At 41.2% G+C, this 21,813-nt stretch overlaps 1 protein-coding gene across 1 annotated transcript; it reads left to right on the top strand.

Annotated features, from left to right (window-relative positions):
• Positions 1-20,092: 20,092 nt before the first annotated feature.
• LOC128299631 (carbohydrate sulfotransferase 11-like) lies at positions 20,093-21,461 on the top strand. The gene is made up of 2 exons (XM_053035645.1): positions 20,093-20,740; positions 20,973-21,461. The coding sequence occupies exons 1-2, from the start codon at positions 20,093-20,095 to the stop codon at positions 21,405-21,407; spliced, it is 1,083 nt and encodes a 360-aa protein (XP_052891605.1). The 3' UTR covers positions 21,408-21,461.
• Positions 21,462-21,813: the final 352 nt, after the last annotated feature.

Raw genomic sequence — 21,813 nt, 5'->3', positions numbered from 1 at the left:
GGGAAAATGTGTATCGTGCTAAGCGCACTAGCTTTCGCTTCACCGTACTGTGAAGGTCGGTGGTCAGTGGAAAATTTGTCACTTTGTTTTTTTTCCGGCCCCAGCTTTTCCCTACGCTTTCCTTCCCGGAGGCAAAGCTAGGGGAGGGAAACAGGGGAGAAGGAGAAACACCCCTCGTGACAAAAAGCCACTCTGAATTCGGTCAGTGCGTAGTGCGTGTGTTTTCTTGCGTTTTAGTTGCGGTTTTGCCGTGAGAAGGAACCTTCTTCCTTTCACGTGAAGGTGAAACGTCGAATCCGGAAAAAGTGACATAATTTCCGCTACCGTTGGTGGATGCAACATTGCAGTTGGTGCAACAGTGTCAAGGATTTAGCGGAGTTTCCCTTTTTTATTTTGTTTTTGGTGGGGAACAAGTATCCTTCGGCACATCCGATTGTGGGTTATCATCCCTTTCATGTGCTCTGTGGGTCGCTGTGTTTGCGTGTGTGAGTGCGCGTATAATTACGATCACGTGAATGTTTAGTGAGTGAAATTGTTTGCAAGGCACAGTCCTCCGACGCGTGGAATCAGTGTGAAATTAGTCTCCTTACGCTTACAAAGTGAACGAAAAATATTACACAAGTTTGACTTAATCTGTTGAGCGACTAGCGAGAGAAGCGGGCCGTGTACTGCCCAACCAACAACATGCCTGAAAAGGTGAAAGAAAAAGTAAAGTATCCTTGCTACCGTATATCACCAATAGTTACCGTTGACCGTTGCACAATTCCCGCAATATCTATTCGTTATCCGTTCGTTATCTGCTCTGTCGTTTTGATGTTGTTCCACCGTGTACGTGTCGCGGTTGTTTGATTTTCCATTTGTTCCCCTACAGCGACCTGTCCACTAGTGCTTTTTGGGTCAACTTTTAATTACTTCCGAGTATCTAGATCCTACCCCTGGACGTTCAGTTCTACTCCCTCATGATGGTTGTATGTTCGTGACACACACTCTCGTCCACTCTCGTTGGCTTTGCCATGGCGTTTACACGCACGTTTGCGGTTGCCGGTGGTTTTCAAAGTTCATGAAAAAGTGTTATGATACTAGCAAACTGTTAATTTTATTATTTGAAATATTTAAGTAACATTAATGTATTTTAAAAGCTGCTAATAATATGCTAAACTAGATACAACATGAATAGTTTTATTTGAAATAGTTTCAACAACATGATTTAATTTTGCATAATGAACTGAAATAAATAATAATTAATACTTATAGTTGATAATAATAATTCTCATCGAAGATTGGGGAACTTTTGGCAGCGTACTATAACAATCACAACATGCACTGTGGTTTTATTCAACAAGTTTCCTTCAATGCTAAAATTTTGTTTCATTTATTGCCGTTGTTAAAAGATGTGTTAATTGAAACAATTATTACATATTTCAAAAGACATATTTTTGTTTCTCGAATGGAAAAAAATGTAATGTACTTTCCGCATTGAGGGATTTTCAATGAAAAACTTATTGCTGCTCCTGGGGAAATCTGTACGTTAACCTTTCCCCTGGTCGTATGGTGCTGACATTTTCCATACTTTTTTAACGTCGTTCAGAATCAGTTGGTACGGAGTTCTTCTCTTCGGTGCTTTGTGTCACAAAAGCGCTTTGTGAAAGTGAACTAACTTTTAACAAGCTGTCGATGGAGATAGTGTCTGGTAACTTATGTTTTTGACGGCTACGTATGTGTCTGTTACGGTGCAGCAAAAAAAAAAGGTTTCCCAATTCTTTCTTGCTGACTCTCGTGATGCACCTCTGCTCACCGACTATATATATACACAGCTTAAAGTTGTGGGAATAATATGGTGCGGTATTTGAACGAGAGAAGATGTTTTAAAACGTCCCTTTTATGAGTTTTTAATTAATTTGCCACTTTTGTGTGGCTTTTGTAGCAATGCTAGTAAAAATTGTTATCAAAAATTTGAAACCGTTATCTAGAATATACGTCAAGCGAATGGCAATTTGGATTTTTGTGTGTTGTTGCAATTTTAAATCGGGCTTTGTTATCAGTTATTCCCCGTGTATGACTTGCGGGGTCAAACCGGTAGTTACGCAGTTGCATTCTACCTTTTCGCTTGCTTTCCATGTCACGTGCATGTTTGATGTTTGATCTGTTTGTACACATATACACACCACTATATACCACATACATGCCACTCCATTAATTGCATCCTGTTTGTTCTGTCTTTCTCGTGTCGAGAGAGATTACGAAAAAATAATATTTTTGGCAATGGAGGGTAAATAACTAATAATATATTAGATAAGATGAAAATGTACCATTAATAAATGTTGTGGAACTAAACGATAATGCAAAAAAAACCATGCCCACCATTATATCATTGACGCCATCGACAATGTGCGCCATCGTTTCGTGTAAGATGTACACACAAAGGTCTTTGTTGTCTGGGTGAGTTTTCCTTGCTGGCGCACAAGCGAAGGAAAGATCTTACGTTGCTAACGTTATTTTTTCTTAACTACTTCATCTGTGCAATGATGTATAAAAAAGAAACTGTACTTATAAATGGAATAACACATTAAACAGTGTGTCTTAAGGGGGTGGTACATTCTGGAGGCCTGCGAAAAAGGTTATTTTCCGAACACTTATAGGGTAATTCTGATGGCAACCAGAGCTGTTCGGCGAGTTTTAAACGCGAAAAATGTGTTTAAGATCGTGTACAAAAAATGTGAAGTATTCAAACACTTAAACAGCGTTCAAATCGCAAAAACCGTTTCCAAGTCGACGATGTCCACCAACTTTGAAAACACGATTGCAAGAAAATCGCGCTCGAAGTTTTAAGTCCAGACTTGGAGCGCTATGGCACTGCTTCACTTTTCAACCTCGGCAAATCTAGAACAGAGTGTCTCATGACCGTTGGATTATGTTTACGGTAAGGTGCACATTCCAAAGCACTTCTTAAGTCAGAGAACAACATGTTTTTGGAACTTTGAAAAGTGTGCTACCCTTGCTGTTTGCTGGATACAATAGATGATATTTTTTTTAACGATTCGTCAGAAGGGATGTACCGCTCTGTCTGAAGCCGCTTCATTTGCTAGCAGTTGACGGTTAGTGTGAGAATTTTAATTTCCGGTCGTTTTCAGCAGTATTTAATCATGCATGGGATAGCACCCATTCCACGCTTGAAGCATTATTTTCGATCAGATATAAGCAGTATTCGTTTTGCTTACGTGATGCGAAAGCCATGGGTTGATTCATAAGTTTCTCGAAGTCCCTTTGAGTTATTTCAATTTAATGTTAGATGCATGTAATTACACTAGGTGAATTATCGAACGTTGACATTACCATGGGTTAAAGGCATTTGGCCAGTTGTTGTATTCTTTCACCAACGAATTCTACGCCTCAACCCTACTTACGTGGTGTTGTTGTGTCGTAAGATCGTTTAAGATCACCCGCAGGCAACGTTCACTTTGCGATCATTATCAGTATTACTGCAGGCGACGTCTAATGCTGTCATGGGTCGGTCGGGTTTGAAGCGCTATTATTATCAGTGGAAAGATCGGCAAGAGATTTCAACACAATTTACTTGCCGGTATTGGTTGTCATGCCGTTGGCCTGTTGCGTTTAGTAATGAAGGTAAATTACTGCTGTGTTTACCGCTGTAGAAGCTTTCATGGTTATTGAGTGTGTTTAGAATATTCCTTTTTGGTGAAGTCGACTGGAAATGTATTATAATTATGTAAAATTATGTACATCTCTTTCTTTTCGCCGTCCATCATTGCAGTAAACATGGTACAAGCTCTTTAACAATTTCTAGAAAGTTTGACGAGAAATTTTTGTCAACCGACTGTCAACCCCCGAAGACCGTCAGGTTCATTGGCACTGCCCCGTGACAATCATTTCCGAGACACGCTTCATTTTCAGACGCTTATCTTTGCTACCCTTGCATTTCGTTAAATCAACGATTCGTTATGCTTCGCTGCCCGTGGTGTTGCCCGTGTGGCCGAAGCTACGTTTGATTTCAAATTTCACCAAATCATTTTCGTCTTTTTGGTTAGGCAAGGTGCGTGACTGGATTCAATTAAAGTGAATTAGAGCTCTCGGTGGCAGCAGGGTTGTTTGGTGCGGGTTCGAATGACTTTTGCTATCTCGAAGCAGTTAGGCACATGCAAAAAAAAGTCACAGTCAATGCGAAATGGCGTGCACCGCATTCATTTGTATTCGATGGTGGAGGTTTTTTGTCTGCTGCTTCGCTTGATAGCTGATATGCGCTTTGAACAGATTTGCAAATTGTTTCGATAATTTGATAGTTTATTAGGTCGTCAGCGTACAGTTTTGGAAGATGGTAAAAAAACGGAAGGAAATCGATTAGCAATGACAAGTTTATGATAAGATTTAGAACATTTGTATAATGGTACAAAAAAAATAAGATGTATAAGTATTGTTTTCAAGTTTCGTGTAGAACAGTCGGATTGTATTGCTTATGCGCAAGGATTTCATTATTTACATTCAATTTACTTTGGTTGGGAGGCATTTCCTTCCTCGAATCGTAAAAGGGCTACTTATCGTCTGTGTGCTTGGGCCGTAAATGATCGCTTGTTTCAAAAATTTTGTTTGTTAACTGAGATGCTAACTTTATGCTAACGTATTAAAATATTATGACGTTTTGTTAGAGAAATATTTACATACATGTACAGAAAAAAATTTACAACAATAACGGTTCTCAATTTTACTCCCAATTTGTGGCCTAATTGAAATGTCTGTTAATATCTGTTAAAAACATCTTATAAGTAGTTATCATATTATCAAGAATTGTTTTATCGTTTAATTAAATCTCCTGCGGGATGTCGGTCTAGATGAGAGTGGATGTAAGTTGTTGTGCAACAGATCGAAATCCGATGCCGATCTCCATGTGATCTCCATGTGATAACTCGTAGTTGGCAAACCCTGTAAAATTATAAAGACTACTGAAAGCAAACTCTGGACTTGTCTCTTCTTAAGAGATAGTTTAGAATACATATTTAATATTAAAAATGCAACAAGTGGATGTAACATTCTTCTTGCATCAAATCCATCAACCATTTCAATCTATTTTAAGCTCCTGTAAAATCTCGTCCTGTAGTCTTGAACAGTTCCAACGTTTCTGCTTCCTTCACGTTACAATCCAGTGGAGCATTTGATTGCTTTTCGAAATCTTTCTATGAATTTGATTCCTTCCACCACCGATTTCCTTCATAAAGCTACGCCAACACGCGTACAACGAATGCAACCTGCTATTTTGTTTCTTTCGTCTCTACATCGTTAGTCGTTAGTATCGATCGAATTCGTCATACATTGTTTTGTAGCTGTTCATTACTTAAACATGACGGAGCATCGAAGGTTTCCACTCACAGACACGCCACGCGTTCGTTCGGCTTCAATATGGAGGCACAGTCGGGTTGGGAGAGAGTGTGTATTAAACAACAGATACACGATAAAAATCGATGCACTTCCATTAATCGTCCTTGCAGCGGTGGTACGATTCCCTTTACACTGTGTGTACCGGTGTTTGAGCAACGAACGATTTTTTATTCCCATGGCAACGGTAAATGTAACAGAGTAACCATGTCTGGCCGATAGAAGAGATTCATCGATGTTTTACACTTTTCTATAGCGCATTTAAGCGGCAGAAAAAAGGTTTAATAGTTAAAAAAAATGGTTTACTTTACTTTTTCCCTCGCACGATAGTGTGTGGAAGATGGGGCAATTTTTTCCAACTATCGGTAAAAGTAATCGCTGCCGACCATGTTACATACAGGAGACAGATAGTTTTAGATAAAGCAAGTGAATGGGGCTTTTTTGTAGTAATTTCTTTCTTTTGCATATTGAAAGCCCATGCTTTTATACTACGTGGCGAAGGGCAGGTTAAAGGATATTTCTTCGGTTCTTGATTTGCATCCGTCTCACCTCACCTCGTAGGGGTTTGCGAATATGTAATGTTTTTGAATTTGCATGCACATTATCATACTGTCTGCACAATTTACATCCAGTTTGATGCTTTTACTTTAGTTTTCCCTTCCAATCGATAGAACTGTGTTAAATTTATGCTGTACACTTATTTACACTTTCGTTTCTTTATGTTTTTAAATTTTTCCTTGTATCATTTTACTTTCTTTGCTATTACTCAATTCCATTAAATTTGTCAAGAAATAGTAAAATTATTGAACATTTTCGTCAATTTGTTTTTAAAAGCATTAGAAGACAATATTTCAAGTAAACTCGCAAAGACCTCGACCCGATCTCCATCAGTATGGATCGATACAGGTACTACAGGGTTCGCACCATACGTCTGATTTAGTCGCACTTGGGTGAATTCACTCTTCCGGTTCCGGACCCCGAACGGATTAACCGGATGTGTTCTTTTTATACCTTTTTATTCATCGATGTTTTAAGTGTAAAACTCATCCATCCGTTCGCGTGTGTCTCGTTCGCTGCAAAATGTCGGTTCTGGCGGAAGTCGACTGAGCGTAAAAGGATACGGCTGCTAAGGAGAAACTTTCGTTCCGTTCGTGGAATGTGGCCATTTTTCACAGACCATTAGAGACTGGTGAAGAGACGGTGGAGGTGGAAGGGAGGAGGAGTAGGTTGCTATTTTGACGGGGCTTAGTGTGGGCTAACGTTAAAGAGAAACTGTCTTTCTTGTTAAGACTTTACTAAAGATAATAACATTGTGATACGGTACATCCTGAAGGTTTTGCTCTGAAATAGATATTGTTTAAGTTGAGAGTTTTACAATAAATATGCAAAAAATATTCTTCTTCTAGCGCTTCTGCAGCTTATGGTTTATTTATTGTAAATTGTTGCCTTTCAAGCAAATATAAGCAATTGGTTAGCAGTAGAAACGACAACCCTTCTTGATCAACCGGATACAATTTTCATTGAATAAACAAATAGCCCAAAATACAAAGAGAATTGAAATGCTAATAAAATTTCCTGCCTTCGTCTGAGCGGAATTTGATATCCTTCAAAAATATTTAACAAAAAAAAACGGATATTTTGTGTGCTGCGGCAAGGTGATGGTCTCTCGCTCCCACCCTCTACCCTTCGACCTCCGGTGAGGAATCTTTGAAACGAAAAAGTTTTTACCCCGATTCCGAAATACTAAACCTAGACCAGACGACGGGGTTGTGAATTTCGGGGCTGCAGGAAAAACCCCTGACTTTGATGTTTTTGCTACAAAAGCATTGAGGGAAGGAGTTGGTTGGGAAACCCTTTGGGGGTGGGTTGTTGTGGTTATAAGCTCCTCGGGTGAATAAACTGTCTCGCTGGTAAGACATTCGCACACAAGCAAGCGAGTACATACCCATTAGTGTAATAAAAAGAGGGATGCGGCTGACTAAAAACCTAAAGGCGCGGTAAGGACAAATGGAGAAAAGTCTTCCTCGCAGCCCGAACCTCACATTGTAGTCAACTAGTCGTACGGTTGTTTGGGTTTGAGAGTATGCTTAATGAACCTCCGGTAGTTTTGGTTGTGGAGGTATTTCCGATTCAGATTTCCGGTTGTTCGGTTTACTGCTGTAAACTCTTCTTTCACCGGGTTGGGCAAGATTCAGCGAAAAAGCGAGCGTTAATCCTTGAGCTTTTTTTCCTCGGTGGTAGTAGTACAGGGGGATACAGTATTGTATCGCCTTGCTGACAAGCTACATCCTTTTATCTTCACCAGTACATCGGTGCCACGTCATCATGTGTGTTGCATAATTCGCTGTGCGATAGGTTTCATCTGTTTCTCGCATTACCATTACCGGTTTGATAATTTTTCCTTTGTGTTAACCATGTTTTTTTGCTACTGACTTCAGCGCAGCAGTTTTTCGACTATTATTTTTAGATTTCACACAGCAGCACAACTCCTGCTGTGCTTCAAGCAACAAACCTATCAAAAGTTCATTATCCCACCGCCACCCATCGCAGGGTAGTTGAAAATTTGCCTCTTGAAACGAACATTGAAACCAGAGCGGAACCGTGTTAAGCCTTTTGATAACAGGCGCAGGTTCGTCGCCGAACCAACACCAACCACTCCAACAGGCCACTTTAAAAGAGTGAAAATTAAACGCTCTTTGCATAAATATTTATTCGTTGAAAAACGAAATGCAGAAAAATTGGAAAATCTCCAATAAGGACATGCTGAATTTCGTTCGAACTTTTTGGAATCCGACTACCTATCATGTATTGTATGTTAAAAATTCTATTAGCGGTTTTTGGGGTTTCGTTGAAATTTGGGGATTAAAAATGGAAAATAACAAAAAAACACAAACAAACCGGAAAACAAAACGAACGGCAACGGTATGAAGAACCCATTTTCCGATCGGATGGTTCATCTCAAAGGTTTGTCGGTATTTTCTTTTCCTCTATTTTCCCTGCCTGCATTTTCCATTTAAGCTTCCGGTGTTATTTGCCACAGGTTCTGGCGGGCGGAAACGGTAGTAAAAAAATTTTATTACGACATTTTAATTTCTCTCTCTCTCTATCGGCCAGCAGCCACCCTTTTGTCCGCAGGCCAAATTTTCCATCTTTGTGTGGTAGCAGGGTTTGAGATAAAATATTTCAGCAGCAAGCTGAAGGTAGCAACGTGAGTTCGATGGTGCTCGCCCTTTTTATTCTGTTTCAACCAACATCGGATTCCGCACTGTTTGTCCTTTGTTTATGGCAGAAATGTACGAAGCACTCTGATTTCCCCGCACTGTACGCAGATTGAAATGAAAGGATTCTAGTTTTTGAGATCTATGAACCTCTTTTGTTGGATTTTAATCGACCAGTTGTGTGGGAAGCTTCCAGCTGTTTTGTTTGCACATAATATGTTTTTATATTCGAGAAGCATTAAAATGACAATCATTGTTAGTGAAATAGTTTTCGTGTGCAGTTTATGAAGTTTGTTGCAATTAAATTAAAGTATTTCACTATTTGTAGAATAATTATACATAACCTACCATTTCTTTGCATCTGTTTTACTTAGTATAAACAATATCCACAAACTTATTCTGCTTTCACCTGTGCGGTGTATCGAAGTTTCGAAATTTTTCGTTTGGTCGTTTGTTTGGTTTGTTTGGCTCCCAGTTTCGGCCATTACTTTGGGCTATTATACCTGCACGTCAAATCGAATGACACTGCACATACCGTTGACATGGCATGACAGCGTACTTATTCCATTTCATCGGAAGCCTCAAACCCAATGGGAAGCATCCCTTGAATGGGAAAGAGCAATGGCACGCAAACCGTGTCCGTGTGTGGACACGGTTTAGTAGTGAAGTGTACCAACCTGTCACTACAAAGCACCATCCGTCTCCACCATCGTACTGGACCTGTCAACCAACTTTCGCAAGCGCCATCTGTCGGGAAATTCCTTCCTTTTCAATCTTCTTTTGCAAACTTATGTGCAGGGGTGTTTGTTACATGAACAAAATAGAGATAAAAATAGATTTAGTTATGGTTTGGGTACGAATTCTTCCACTACTTTTCATCTTCAACAGGAAACGGCAATCGTGTCCTGCTGTGTCAGGGTGGGGGCTGGGTATGAAGATGTGAACCTTTTTGTGGGATTGCAATAAAACTCATGCCAACGTTACCGAAAGTAGCAATTTTACATTCACAAACAACTAACGCACACAAAAGGAAATCATAGGAACGTGCACTGGCATACATTTTCCACCGTAATTCGAGTGTACCGTATCGAATCAAGTTCGTTCTGCTCATTGTCAAATATTAGCATTGCATGTTGGCAGGGTGATTGCCCAAAAATCCCCAAAAAATGTCACAAATGTATGTCGTCCGGGTCGAAATTGTCGCACTAGCCTCCCCCGTTATACCCCTATTATCTTTTCTGGTATTTGACAGCAAGCGGGGCAAGCGTACGATATTGTCGTCGAAAGAAAAAAACAAACTGTTCACAATATTTATTATGCCTTGTAGTTTTTTTCTTCGTTTTGTTTCTGAGATTGCTCCAAAAGAATTCCGCTAACCTTGAGTTGAGACCCTAAAAGACCTTCAGCAGGATATGGCACACGTCCGGTGTGGGTTTTTTTTCTCTTCTTCCCTCACAAAATGAGCATTGTTTGCGGGCGGGGAAATAGCTTTGGTGGAAATAGAATGTTATCAAAATCGGAAAATCGGTTTTGAAAAGGCAGCACGGGGGGGCTTGTTTGAAGCGTGCAAAAAGTACCCGGATATGGTCCCACCCAAAAAAAGGCAAAACACGTGCTTTTGGTAAATCCTGGCGAGGAAAGTTGGGAAAGGTTCGCCGGTTTGGCAAAGGGAAATGAGTGAAGCGTTAAACGACAAGCTGCCGCAATCCCGAGCGACTTTGCTTCACCTTCGGCCGGATGTGTATAATGTCTGTTGACATTGTTTGTTTCAAGAGGAGATGAGTTTTCGCGATGTAATGGCCCTTTTTTTGTGGGCCCGTGTAAACGTTACCATCGGAACGGATGGGCCATTTCCACACAGTGGCGATTGGATGTAAATTCTATTTAGCAGATTGCTTTCCCAGCGCTTCGCTACAATCCCGTGTAGCGTCGCGATGTAATGCAATGTCAATGTGCGAGTGTTTCCGGTGGCTAATAATCCATTGCGGGAGGTTTTTTTTTGTTATTCCACCGTTAATACACTGGAGGGGTGTAACATCAACAAAGTGTTGATACCTGCGGAAGGGTTTTGTTTTCATTTCATTTTCATTTGGACCCATCCCTCGGGGGAAGCGAATGCGCTCCTGGGAACGGGGGCTAATGTTTGTGCGAGATTTTCTAATCGATTTTCCATATAATTTGTGTGTGAGCGTGTGCTTTCGGGCGTGCTCGTTCTGTGTCGTTCGGAATTTGCGTGCGGTTTTTGTGTTGATGTACTTAGACGACACAACGTGCCAAGCAGCGTTGAAATTAAACTTTCATTTTAATTACACTTTTGCATTGCACTGAGATTAATTGTGGAACAATAAATTGTAGTAGAATTTGCTAAATTAAATTGCTGCAAACATGTGCAAATGTGACGACTCAAATGGTGTGCATTATTTATTATTATTATCATAAGTATATTAATTAGTAGTTTCATGAATACTACACTGGTGGAAATAAATATAAAAGCCGCACTTTATTTGACCTAAACGATTCATTATTTAGATATAAGTTTGTATAGTTCTCTATTATCAACATGTTATGAAAATTATTTAATAATTAAGTTTACTTTTTAAGGTATTTGAAATTTTTCAAGCAACACAATATTTATAATACTGCTTATCACATTATGCTAAACACGATTGAACTGATTGTTGGAAAATTGGAAAGGACGCTCGTGGCTATACTTTCTTCCACTTGCGTATATATGAACATTATTATATTTCTTTACATTATTTGAGATTATACAACTGTACTTATCATTATTTTTTTAACTGCATCATTTAGTCTTAGAGAAACGTTTATCATTTGCATTTATAAAATGTATTTAAGCATAAAGCAATGTATCGAAATAATTGAATAGGAATTTGTACCTAATGCTACCACAACCCCATCTAGAAAATCTATTTTTGCAACCCTTTGCTTGATACGATGGTAACTAATAGGATCAGAAATTATCAGTTGTTTGCCATTTGTGCAACAAGCAGAAACACAATCGTTTCACTTATCGTTAAGCCGGCTTTTCTAACCATTGCCGGTGGTCTTTTCCATCGTTTTTTCCCTCCCCATATACACACAAACGGGGGAGTTTTTCCATTCTCTCGCTCCCTTTTGCGTGTGGGTATGCGATGCGGCACATTATCGGATGCAAAACACTCCCGTTGATCACGAAATGCGTTCAATTACAGCGACACACGGAGGAAGTAAAATGGTCCCGTCCACACACATGCACAAGGTCTTCGGTTACTGCGGAGGAAAAAGGCAGTAACTCTTTAGAGTCCTGTTGATTCTCACAATGGCAGAAATGGTGCAGGGGAAAGATTTTCTGGTACGTCTGTTCTGGAGGTGTTGAGTTTTTCGTTTAATCTGCCCAGTGGGAGACAGTGCTGCACCTTTTTTGGCAACACTTAATGATAAATAGTTTTGAAACATTTCTTAACAATTGAAAAAGTATATTAAACACAACAATTTCGTGTAAAATTTTAATAAAAAATAAGAAATTTTGTGTTTTAATATATCACAATAAGACTTTAACAAGACATATAACAAATCAATTCATTAATTGACGCATACTGTCACAAAACTCGCCTAAAAGGATCATTCCGCTCTTTTCCTTGTCCTCCCTTGACAGTATCTGTCCTATCCTTGATTCTGTGCGACAAGTACGTACGATCGGTGGAAAGGTTCTACATGTGTCATTTGGATTGTACCGGGCTCGTACGACGCTCGTTTAGTACTTCATCACAATCTCATTTGCCCGTGGTTCACGCACGCCGTACCAAGTTCTCGCAGGATGGCGGATTAGTCACAGTCGTTCCTTTTCACCTCGGTCGTATCGTGCACAGTGACTAAACGGGCCAGAAACCGATAGACGATAGACTCAAGTGGTAATTGATTGAGGCTAGCCTGTACGGTTGAACACTTCATTTTGGTTGACGCAAGAACGCGCTTGAGAAAGACATTGATAACACGCCGGTAATAGGTTTTTGGATGAGTGCCGGAACAATGTTGGCCATTTTGGGGCATGTTTCATTGTCTCCTTGCGAAAGGTTTTGTGGATAGAGATATCATTATGTTTTGATTAACTGAATCACGTCGTCCTATTGATCGGTGAAGAAAGTAGAATGTCGTCGCTTTCGTAGGTAGAACAGAACTTCTTGCGAAGATGTTAGGTTAGAAAAGGAAAATGGTTGTATTGATAATTTGAACTTCTAAAAACTTCCTTCATTCGGTTGTCTTACACTGAAAAGATATTTGATGTTACTGTTTTGCAGTAACTTTGATTCTGTAGCAATCATTTTCGAAAAAGCTTTCGTCCATTCTCTACCAGGATAATGACTTCAATGGAAGTTATAAAGCCAAAACAGAAAGCAGCTCAAAAAGGCAACATTCAACGCATCAATGACGTTCATTTTGTGTTGTCCTCCATCCCCCCATTCCCCATTCCGGGTGGAGTAATAAGAAATCACAACGTGAAGACGAATTCGAAGCAGCATTTTCCTTTGATGGTAAACCGCACAGTTTTTAATTAAATTTGTCTGTCATATTTCTCAAACCGGTCATTATTTTGACGTTTGCCTTTGGTCCAGCATCGATTTTTCCCGGCTCTCGCCTCGCATCGCTGCCTCCCATCACAGTGATTTTTCCCATGGGTTTCTCGTCCGCCCCAGCTTAACCGACCAATCTCTGACGCAAAACCGAACTCTTATTTATGGCCCGCCGTATCGACGTTTCCAATCGGGCGATAAGTGGAGTGAACGTTTATATCTTTTAATTGAAGCGTCCTGACTAACTTGAAGGCTTCTTTCGGCTTCCGCGCTCTTCGGTGGTGGTTCTAATTGCCATTTCGCGGAAGATTGTTGCTAGTTTTGTTTGGCAATATGGCAACCGATAATTGTCGTTCCCCGATATCGATTTCAGCAGAGTTTCATGAGCACAAAGTCGTGGATTGTTTGTTTGGAGCAATGATTGAACAAAAAAACTGCTTAAAGTCTGCTCTGGAAATGAGGCAAACGTTCATCTACGTTCAAGTCCTAATCAATATTGATGAGACGTTGCGTTGATTGATTTATTGGGTTTCGTTTCGTTTGAATATTCTTTTGTTTTACTAATGGGTCAGTTCAAGACGCCTTCAGCACTCAATCTTCAATATTTAGTACTATCTTCTTTTTTCACAAATTTTACAAAGCTAAATATTGTTATGTAACCATTTTTGTTCCTTGTGCATCTCAAATTACGATACGAAATTACGTGTCACGAAAATTAATTCCTGCTACTCAACATCGTGTTTGAGCCCCAAAAAGCCCACTGGTGCCATCTGTTGCAAAGCGAAGAAACCGAAACTTAAGGATTTTCAGATGTTTGTGGTGCTTAATGTATGCAAATTACAGCATAATTACACCATTTAATTATCATTGGATTATCATAGGATTATGTGTTCCTGGTGTAAGATAAATCAGACGCGAACATTACGTCCCTCCAAATGATTGCTTCATGCCGTTCAATCGCACCTCTGGCGCAAAAATGTACTAAGAACTATTCACACAATTGTGACCCATATTCAATGTACAAACATTGATTTTTAAAGCAACAGCAAAGAAAAAATAATCCCCAATCGATCAGAGACTAGAAAAAAGCTACCCGAATAAAGCGGGATTTATCATCCAAGCATTAGCATACACCATCAACCAAGCGCGATTGTCGCTTTGGGACGGGGTTTGCTCTCGTAACGTTATAATAGCCCATTCGCAACGGCACGATAATTTACCCATGATAAGCGTATTATTTGCGTATAACAAAGTAGATTTTCCAGCGCACGAAGGTGAAAAGTTTTGTGGAAGTGTGCGGCGTCGGGGTGATTTTCCGGCCGGAATAAGCGATAAGCGTGTCCGTTCACTTCCACGTTTCCACATTTGCCTTTTCGCGAACGAACCCGGCTCAGGTTGAGTGTGCGCTTTCCCGTTTGGAATCGAGCGTTTCAATTTTTGGTGCTGCCTTGAAGCTCTCATTTTCCGTGTATTTAACGAGCTTGCTTGTATTAGGTGCTTAAAAAAGTTTTCTCATTTGTGAAACTTTTGTTATTCGCTATCATCGATAAAGTAGATAAGGTGTATATTTAACATTATTCTCTTCAGTACATGCACATCTTAATGACAGAACATTGCTTTTCTTCTTAAAGAATGTTCGGTGCCATTCCAATTCTTCTATTCAATCGTTCAATGCGGCATGTCGTTAGGGTTATTGATCAACTAAATTTCAATTAGCTGTCTATTCGTTTTCAAATTACGTCAACTCATTGACATCTCCTTCCGTTGGCTTCTTCCCTAGAACCAATCCATTGTTCAAACCTTTTTGCACAAAGCAAACCAACCAACGGTTTGACATGGAAATCTTGTGCGGTAGGTAACTTTTGCGCCTCCTGCCCTTACCGATCCAAGGCCGGCGTGTGAATCCTCAGGTGAACGGCGATAAATCGTCCAATTAATGGAAAACCAACGGGAGTAAAATTTATCGCCCTGCAGAGAATTGCTGTTTGTCCCTTTTGGCCTTTTAGCCTGCAGAACGCAGGCGAAGTAAGTAAAGGCAGTCGAAAAGATGTGAATGAAGCGTTGTCCGTGTAGGAAATTCTTACAATCGTTTGATTTACAACGTGCCGTCGAATCTTTTATTATTTTTTTTTATAAAACTTTCCTTAAAGTGAGGTTGTAAAGGTTTTATTTTCTTGCCTTCTTGAGTTAACTTTCTAGTGGTGTATGCTTTGTGCGGCAAGTGAGCTTTCTTTAGGGTTTGAACAAAAAAAATGGAACGAATTGATGAAACATTAGGATCTAGTAAATGGGTTCGCTCGAGGAGCGTTTTTCCTTTGCTTCTCTTCCAATCTAATTTTCAAACGGGATTTGGAGAATTCGAATGTAGCAGGGATGAGAACATCAATTTCCTCATCCGCTCCGTCCATTCGGACCTGTTCGGACATTTCAACACCATCGTATCCTGGCGTGTATTATGTGCGCTTTTCCGGGCTTCCAATTCTACCTGAATGCCCTTCAACGTAATGGAACGTGTTGCTTCTTCGATGGATGAGAGACTGCGGGAATGGGTTTGATGGCATGGTATGAGTGGAAAATTTAGGTTACAGAGGGTTTTTAGACCATCGAACAACGTTTAAGAAATAATCATAACAAATCGATTGCCTTGGGGTGTTTATCGGGAAAGTCGGATGAGATTTTAAATTCCTATTTATTTATTCTATTTAAGCAGATCATAGAGCGATGGACGTAGTAGTTGTAACATTTTTTCTTTGATCTTCAAAATCTTCCAAGTTAAAGCCTTAAAGGAATGGAAATAAATGTTCTCTGCTTTGCGAGTGTTCTGATTTTATTTACTTTGTCCTTTTTCTCCAATTTTGTTCAACGGTACCTCTCTCCTTCGTACCATTTTTCTGATGCATGTCATGGAACGTGATTTATGTGCAATCGTAATCGGAATTGGCCCCGTCGATGTCGTTGTCGTGTTCATGGTTGGTTTGGAAATGATAAATTGTGCTAGCGATTGTGCAGTAACACATCACTCACGTCCGGTGACTAACCAGAACGGTTGGAAACTTGATGATCAACCAGGAAGAGATTGCGGAAGAACGGATCGTCTGTTAAGTTCTTTTTCCATTCCTACTTATTTAGTAGCCAATTTAGTGGATGTAAGAGCGTTTGTAAGCATTCCCTCCCATCAAGTGATAATTGAGATAATTGAACGTTTTACCCTTTTCTGATTGCTCGCTTCTGTGTGGCATTTAAGCTGAAGTATCCTTTGGCATTAAATGGGCAATCACTAAAAGCATTAGTAGCGTTATCAGTGTTTAAAGTTGAATGTTTAAGTAAATTTAGACCAGAATGACATTTATCACTTTGGAGCATCATTATTGCAGTGCCATCTGTCGGATAACAATAGAAGTAACTAATTAAAAAATGCAAATGTACTTTACGACTTTGCTAATGCATATTTAAATAGCACCAATTCATAATGCAAAATTATCGCTACAAACAGTCTTTCTCATTAGTTGCCAGAAAAGGCGACAAAAGTGCATCTTCGGCAGAATTTGGCCACAATCTCTCCGGATGTTCTGCCTCTTGCTCACAGTAATGCCAAAATGTCACACAAACTTTGCCCAGTGGATGTCAAACAGCAAATAACGCCCGCCACTCTTCCACCGGGCGTTGGCCACATGTTCATGCCGGCGTGCTCTTGTGAAAATTGAATTTTCATTTAGCTCCCCCATATACAAAGTAGGCTTTCCGAGACAGCTGCCGGTACCAGTGCGACAGCTTTTCACACTGGAGATCATCCGTTTGACATATCTCTCCCCCCCGAAACACGTCACATGCTTTAAAAGTTGTGCCTGAGTTGAGGAAGATAAGAGCCCTGCGGTGCTTTTGCAAATAAATGGAGAGAGGTTTTGCGCTGCTAATGTTAGCATTAGAGGCAGCCCGAAAATGGCACGTGTTCGGTCTGGTGGGACGGTACCCCGGACTGCATAGTAGCGCATTACACTACAAAGCGTTTATGGCGAAGCGTACGATCCGCTACCATTAAAGAGCCATTCTGAAAGGGAAGTCGGCTGCTATCGCTTGACGGTGGGAGCATAATTTAAGCAGTACGTGTAAGCATTGAAGTTCCAACAGCGGCTGGGTTTCATAATTAAACCACTGGAAATGCTGCAGTGCTGTACAGGAAACATGACTCCACAATGCAGGTGTTGTGTTACACAAGCGTTTTCCCACAGCATCTGCAATTTTCTATCAAATTTTGCTAAGCTTTTGCAGACACATATGGATGGGTAAGGGATAACACTGAACGTTACTGCCATCCTTTACACAAATCAATAATGGATTGCTTTAAAATCAATTATATGTTCGTAAAGTTCCAGCGATACTCGTAGAGCAAGTGAAGCTTTTCTATTGGTAAGCAATCCAACAGCTCCAATGCTGTGTGTGTTTGTTTTTTTCTTTGTTATTTAAGCCTCAACTCGCCGAGAACTCTTGCTCTTCCCTGGGTTTCTTTGCAACTGCGGCTGTCTCTCTAACACGTTCTTTAACGTTCGTTGTTATTCAAACCAACAAGAGTGCGTCAAGTTGCATTAAGCTATGCCACACTGCAAAAGGCGTACAACAGCCTTCCCATGCTCGGAGTAGTTGATTCAAAGTGCTCGGAATGCTTGGTGTTATACTTACCGTACAACTGTCTTAACTTATCTACCTTCTTCACAACATGTCGTGCCTGAAAATTGGCCAGAAAATCTCATGTGAAAGATTTATTGCACACCGGCAGTAAGCGGTGGCATCGCTCGAAGCCTCCTTAATGCACTGGAGATTCGCTAACTATTCCCCGAGGGCAAACACAGCTGCAGGCTTGCGAGCACAAACAATAGAACCTTTCCGATCGAATTTACGTTCGCCCCACATGGGGTGGCAGAAAATGGCATCAGTGAACGGCATCGTGTACCACGGTGGTACCTGCAAATGCACAAACCCAATCGCCGTCGCACGACCAATAGACGTTTTATAATGGGACCGTTCGTCCTGGTGCCCGACCAGAGCCTTTGGCACAACAATACAGGAAGTTACAAGTGCTCGGCGAAGATGAATCCAACCAGAACCACTACGCAACTACCCGGGCTCTTAAACGCAAACAATAACGAAGTCTTGCGGTACTATTTCCTTGCAGCTTGGGTGTGAGTGTGTGTGTCGGTGGCTGTGGTATTCGATGCTTTCCACGGCATTTCTTGGCAACCAGAAACTTGGTCCTTCAGTGCTGGTGTGCTGTTAGCAAGCGTGGGAAAACAGCCATCCTCGTACCGTGGCCACCTTCGGGTAGGCCTCAGAATGGGTGAAATTCGTGGAAGCATCGTCGAGTGACATGGTTTTCATTTTTCCCGCAGTGTCGGTTGGTGATGGGGGGACGCTATAGACTGTTTTCTACATCTTCTCGCTGGTTGGTGCGGCTAAAATTTTGCCAAAGCAATTTAACAACCCTAACCGAGACGGCTGCTAAAGAGCAGCAATCGAAAATCACATTAGCAGGCGGGAGTTTCTCTTAATGTATTGCGCGTTAAATTGTTGTGGCCAATAATTTACCAGCAATTGGATGGCTTGCAACAAGCCATTTAGGTTGTCCTTTCCATGTAGGGAAGTGAATTTTCTATTGCAGCTACCGGTTTATGAACCAAAATTCATAACGTTTAGCTTAGTTATCTCCGGGGAATGGTAGATGGTATTAATTCCTTATTTTAAAATTCATATTTGACATTTCGTAGCGCCATCTGCCGGGAAATTACAACAAATTTGTGTGATCGTTCGTTCCTTTTATTATTCCATCAATTGACATCGCTACATCGACTCTTTGTTCAATAGGTATTAAACTTAACAACAATACCGTCCCAAGCAGTAAATATACACAAAGACGATCAGTTGGATCAGACGATCTCGCACTCAAATTCCAACGATGAAACGGTTATCATCCCACAGCCTAACTTTGTTGTCTTCGGTACAATCTCAAGGCATACTGCGGTGTACATAGTAACGACTTTCAATGATTGCCATCCGTAAATATTAGTCACAGCACATCATTGCTTACATTTGAGTGCTAATTGGAGTTGCCTTGTAATGGCATTAAATTTGACACGAATGCATTACAATTCCATGTTCGGTTGTTCGCAAATGTGTTTTTAAGCGATTCAATAGTAAAAAAAACGATACAAATCTAACTATTCCATACGATTTCAACTACAATAAAAAAGCGTGCCTTTTTGATTAGTAGTAACGTTTTTTCACCCGATCTTCTTTGCGTGGCTGTCATGTGTAGTTCATCAATTTATATTGCTATTTTTTTCCTCATTCTGCAGTTTGAACAATACAAAAAAACTAGCAAGCCAAAGTAAAACCAGCTAAGTAAACCTATCGCCCGCGATCGGTATCGCACCGCATACAAAGTTTTCCCGCACAAGGGAAACCATTTTTTTATTATGATTGTCTCCTCCGTTCATCGTCTTCTGGTCGTTTGCGTTCGTTAGCGCGATTTGAATAACGTTAACGAAAGCTTTTGCGTAGCTCACGCGACTGCCCACCTATACACGATCGTTCGCTAGCTCACACACACGCATCGTAATGGCCTAGAGGCGTTTGTTTATAGATTTTTTGTGTGTTAAACTCCCTTTTTTCAACTGTGGTGGCTCGAGTGGTTGGGGGTGCGTTTCGGGGAAGGAAAGCTCTTTCGTTCGCATGGTCGACAGGTTATGAGGGATCTTCATTGTATCCACAGCTGTTTGGCGGTGGAGACAGCTACATTTTCGGCTGTTACAACTCGTACCCGAACCGGTCCTCAGTGGTGTTCCGGAAGGTGATGAAGACGCATCTCTCTTACTGACCGCATCGAAACTGTCGCGGAGTTAAAGAAGTCTACCGCTGTGAAGCCCGATGGGAACAACGAGTGGTCGGCGTCGTGCAAGCAGTATTACAGTTCCCAACAACAGCGCCTCTGTTGGCACTGTTTTGCGATGGAGTGCTTTGGGCATTCTGGTGACTTGTGTATTTCTGGTGTTAATACTACCCTGGCCACTACCGTACGAACAGTCGATGGAGCACATCATGGAAGATCGATCAAACCATCTGCTGGAACAGTGTGGAATAGTTCAAACGCTAGGGAATTTCTCAGCCTCAAGGGCACGAACGTCTAAACCCGAGTATCTGTACTACAACTACTTTTATCAACCGCGGTACCAGATGTTGTGGTGTGCGATAAGCAAAGTTGCGTCCAGCAGTTGGATGTACCAGTTCAACCGATGGGCAGGAGTTCCACGGGAAAAGATCGCACGAGCCGCCCGTGACATGAAGGCACTCGCGCGCATGTACTACCCAACACCGACACGTGCCGACGTGGAACAGATGAAGCAGAACTCGGCGTCACCAGTGATCCGTTTTCTGTTGGTGCGTGACCCAATGGATCGGTTCGTCAGTGCGTATGAAGATCTGATCGTTCGACCACAGAGCGATAACTATCGCACCCTCAGGCGGTTTATCTTTCGCGAGGTGTACGGAGTGGACGTACCCGTAGGAGGTACAAAGGTACGATTGATTTTTTTGTTGAATTCACGCAAAGTTGTTCAGGGTTCGTTGAATGCGATGGACTCATTATCGTTCGCGGTGACCGGCACGAATATGCTGACTATGTCCATTGCTTTACAACTTCCCAACTCTTCTAGCCGTGGGCTCCACACCGCCGAAGAGGTTTGTTCCAACAAAGTGTACTGACAAAGTCTTTCATTCTATGTGTGGCTTGAACCGATTACGTGGCCAGAATGGTACCTCGCTGCCGATACCGAGCTTCAGCGATTTCACCGAATTTGTGCTACGTCGCACCAACGTGCTGGATCCACACTGGAACACTTATTACAATCTGTGCGATCCCTGCTTCCTTCAGCCGACCGTGATCATCAAGCTGGAAACGTACGATCGGGACGTGGCGCACCTAATGCAGCTGGCGAACGTAACCACCGGTGCGGATAATTATGATAATGCACGGAGCGATTCTGATGGGTTCGCGGGACATCGGTTGAATGTTAATCACCATCGGGCATCGGGTGACACTTTACACCGAAACGCCTCCACGCTGGATCGGTTGGCCGAGCTGACGAAGGAACAGTTCGAACGGTTGTACCGTCGCTACGAGGTGGATTTTCGGTTGTTTCACTACGACGCGAGCCACTACTTTGCGCTGTACGAGACAGATTAACGAGCATCACGCGTGTTGGACTTTAACTGTGATGTTAGAGTGTAGCTTGCCCGTTAACTTTATCTCGTTAGAAGTTGTGATGTGTGATCCACAAACGGGGTCGCTTGCAATAAAGGATACTAGTGTTTTACCGTAGCTTATCGGTCACTGCGCACCGCCTGAAGATATGCAATATAATTTTAAATCATCTATCTTAATCGGACAGTGTCTTAAAAATCTCAATGCATTCTATTTGCATAATTTTAGGTGTAATGAGCGCAACTTAAAACCGGTTAGAGTTAAAGGACAAATGGAGGGAATAATCATATGCTCAATAAATTTGTAAAAAATAATCTCAAAATAGTCCTGCAAAGTACCCAGTCAAGAAAGCTTTTTCTAACAAGTTTTAGGTGATGAAATGATCTGG

Source organism: Anopheles moucheti, chromosome 2, assembly GCF_943734755.1.
Source record: "Anopheles moucheti chromosome 2, idAnoMoucSN_F20_07, whole genome shotgun sequence".
Classification (NCBI taxonomy): Eukaryota; Metazoa; Arthropoda; class Insecta; order Diptera; family Culicidae; genus Anopheles; species Anopheles moucheti.
The sequence above is the reverse complement of the archived record's forward strand: the minus strand, read 5'-3'. Positions and strand labels throughout refer to the sequence as shown.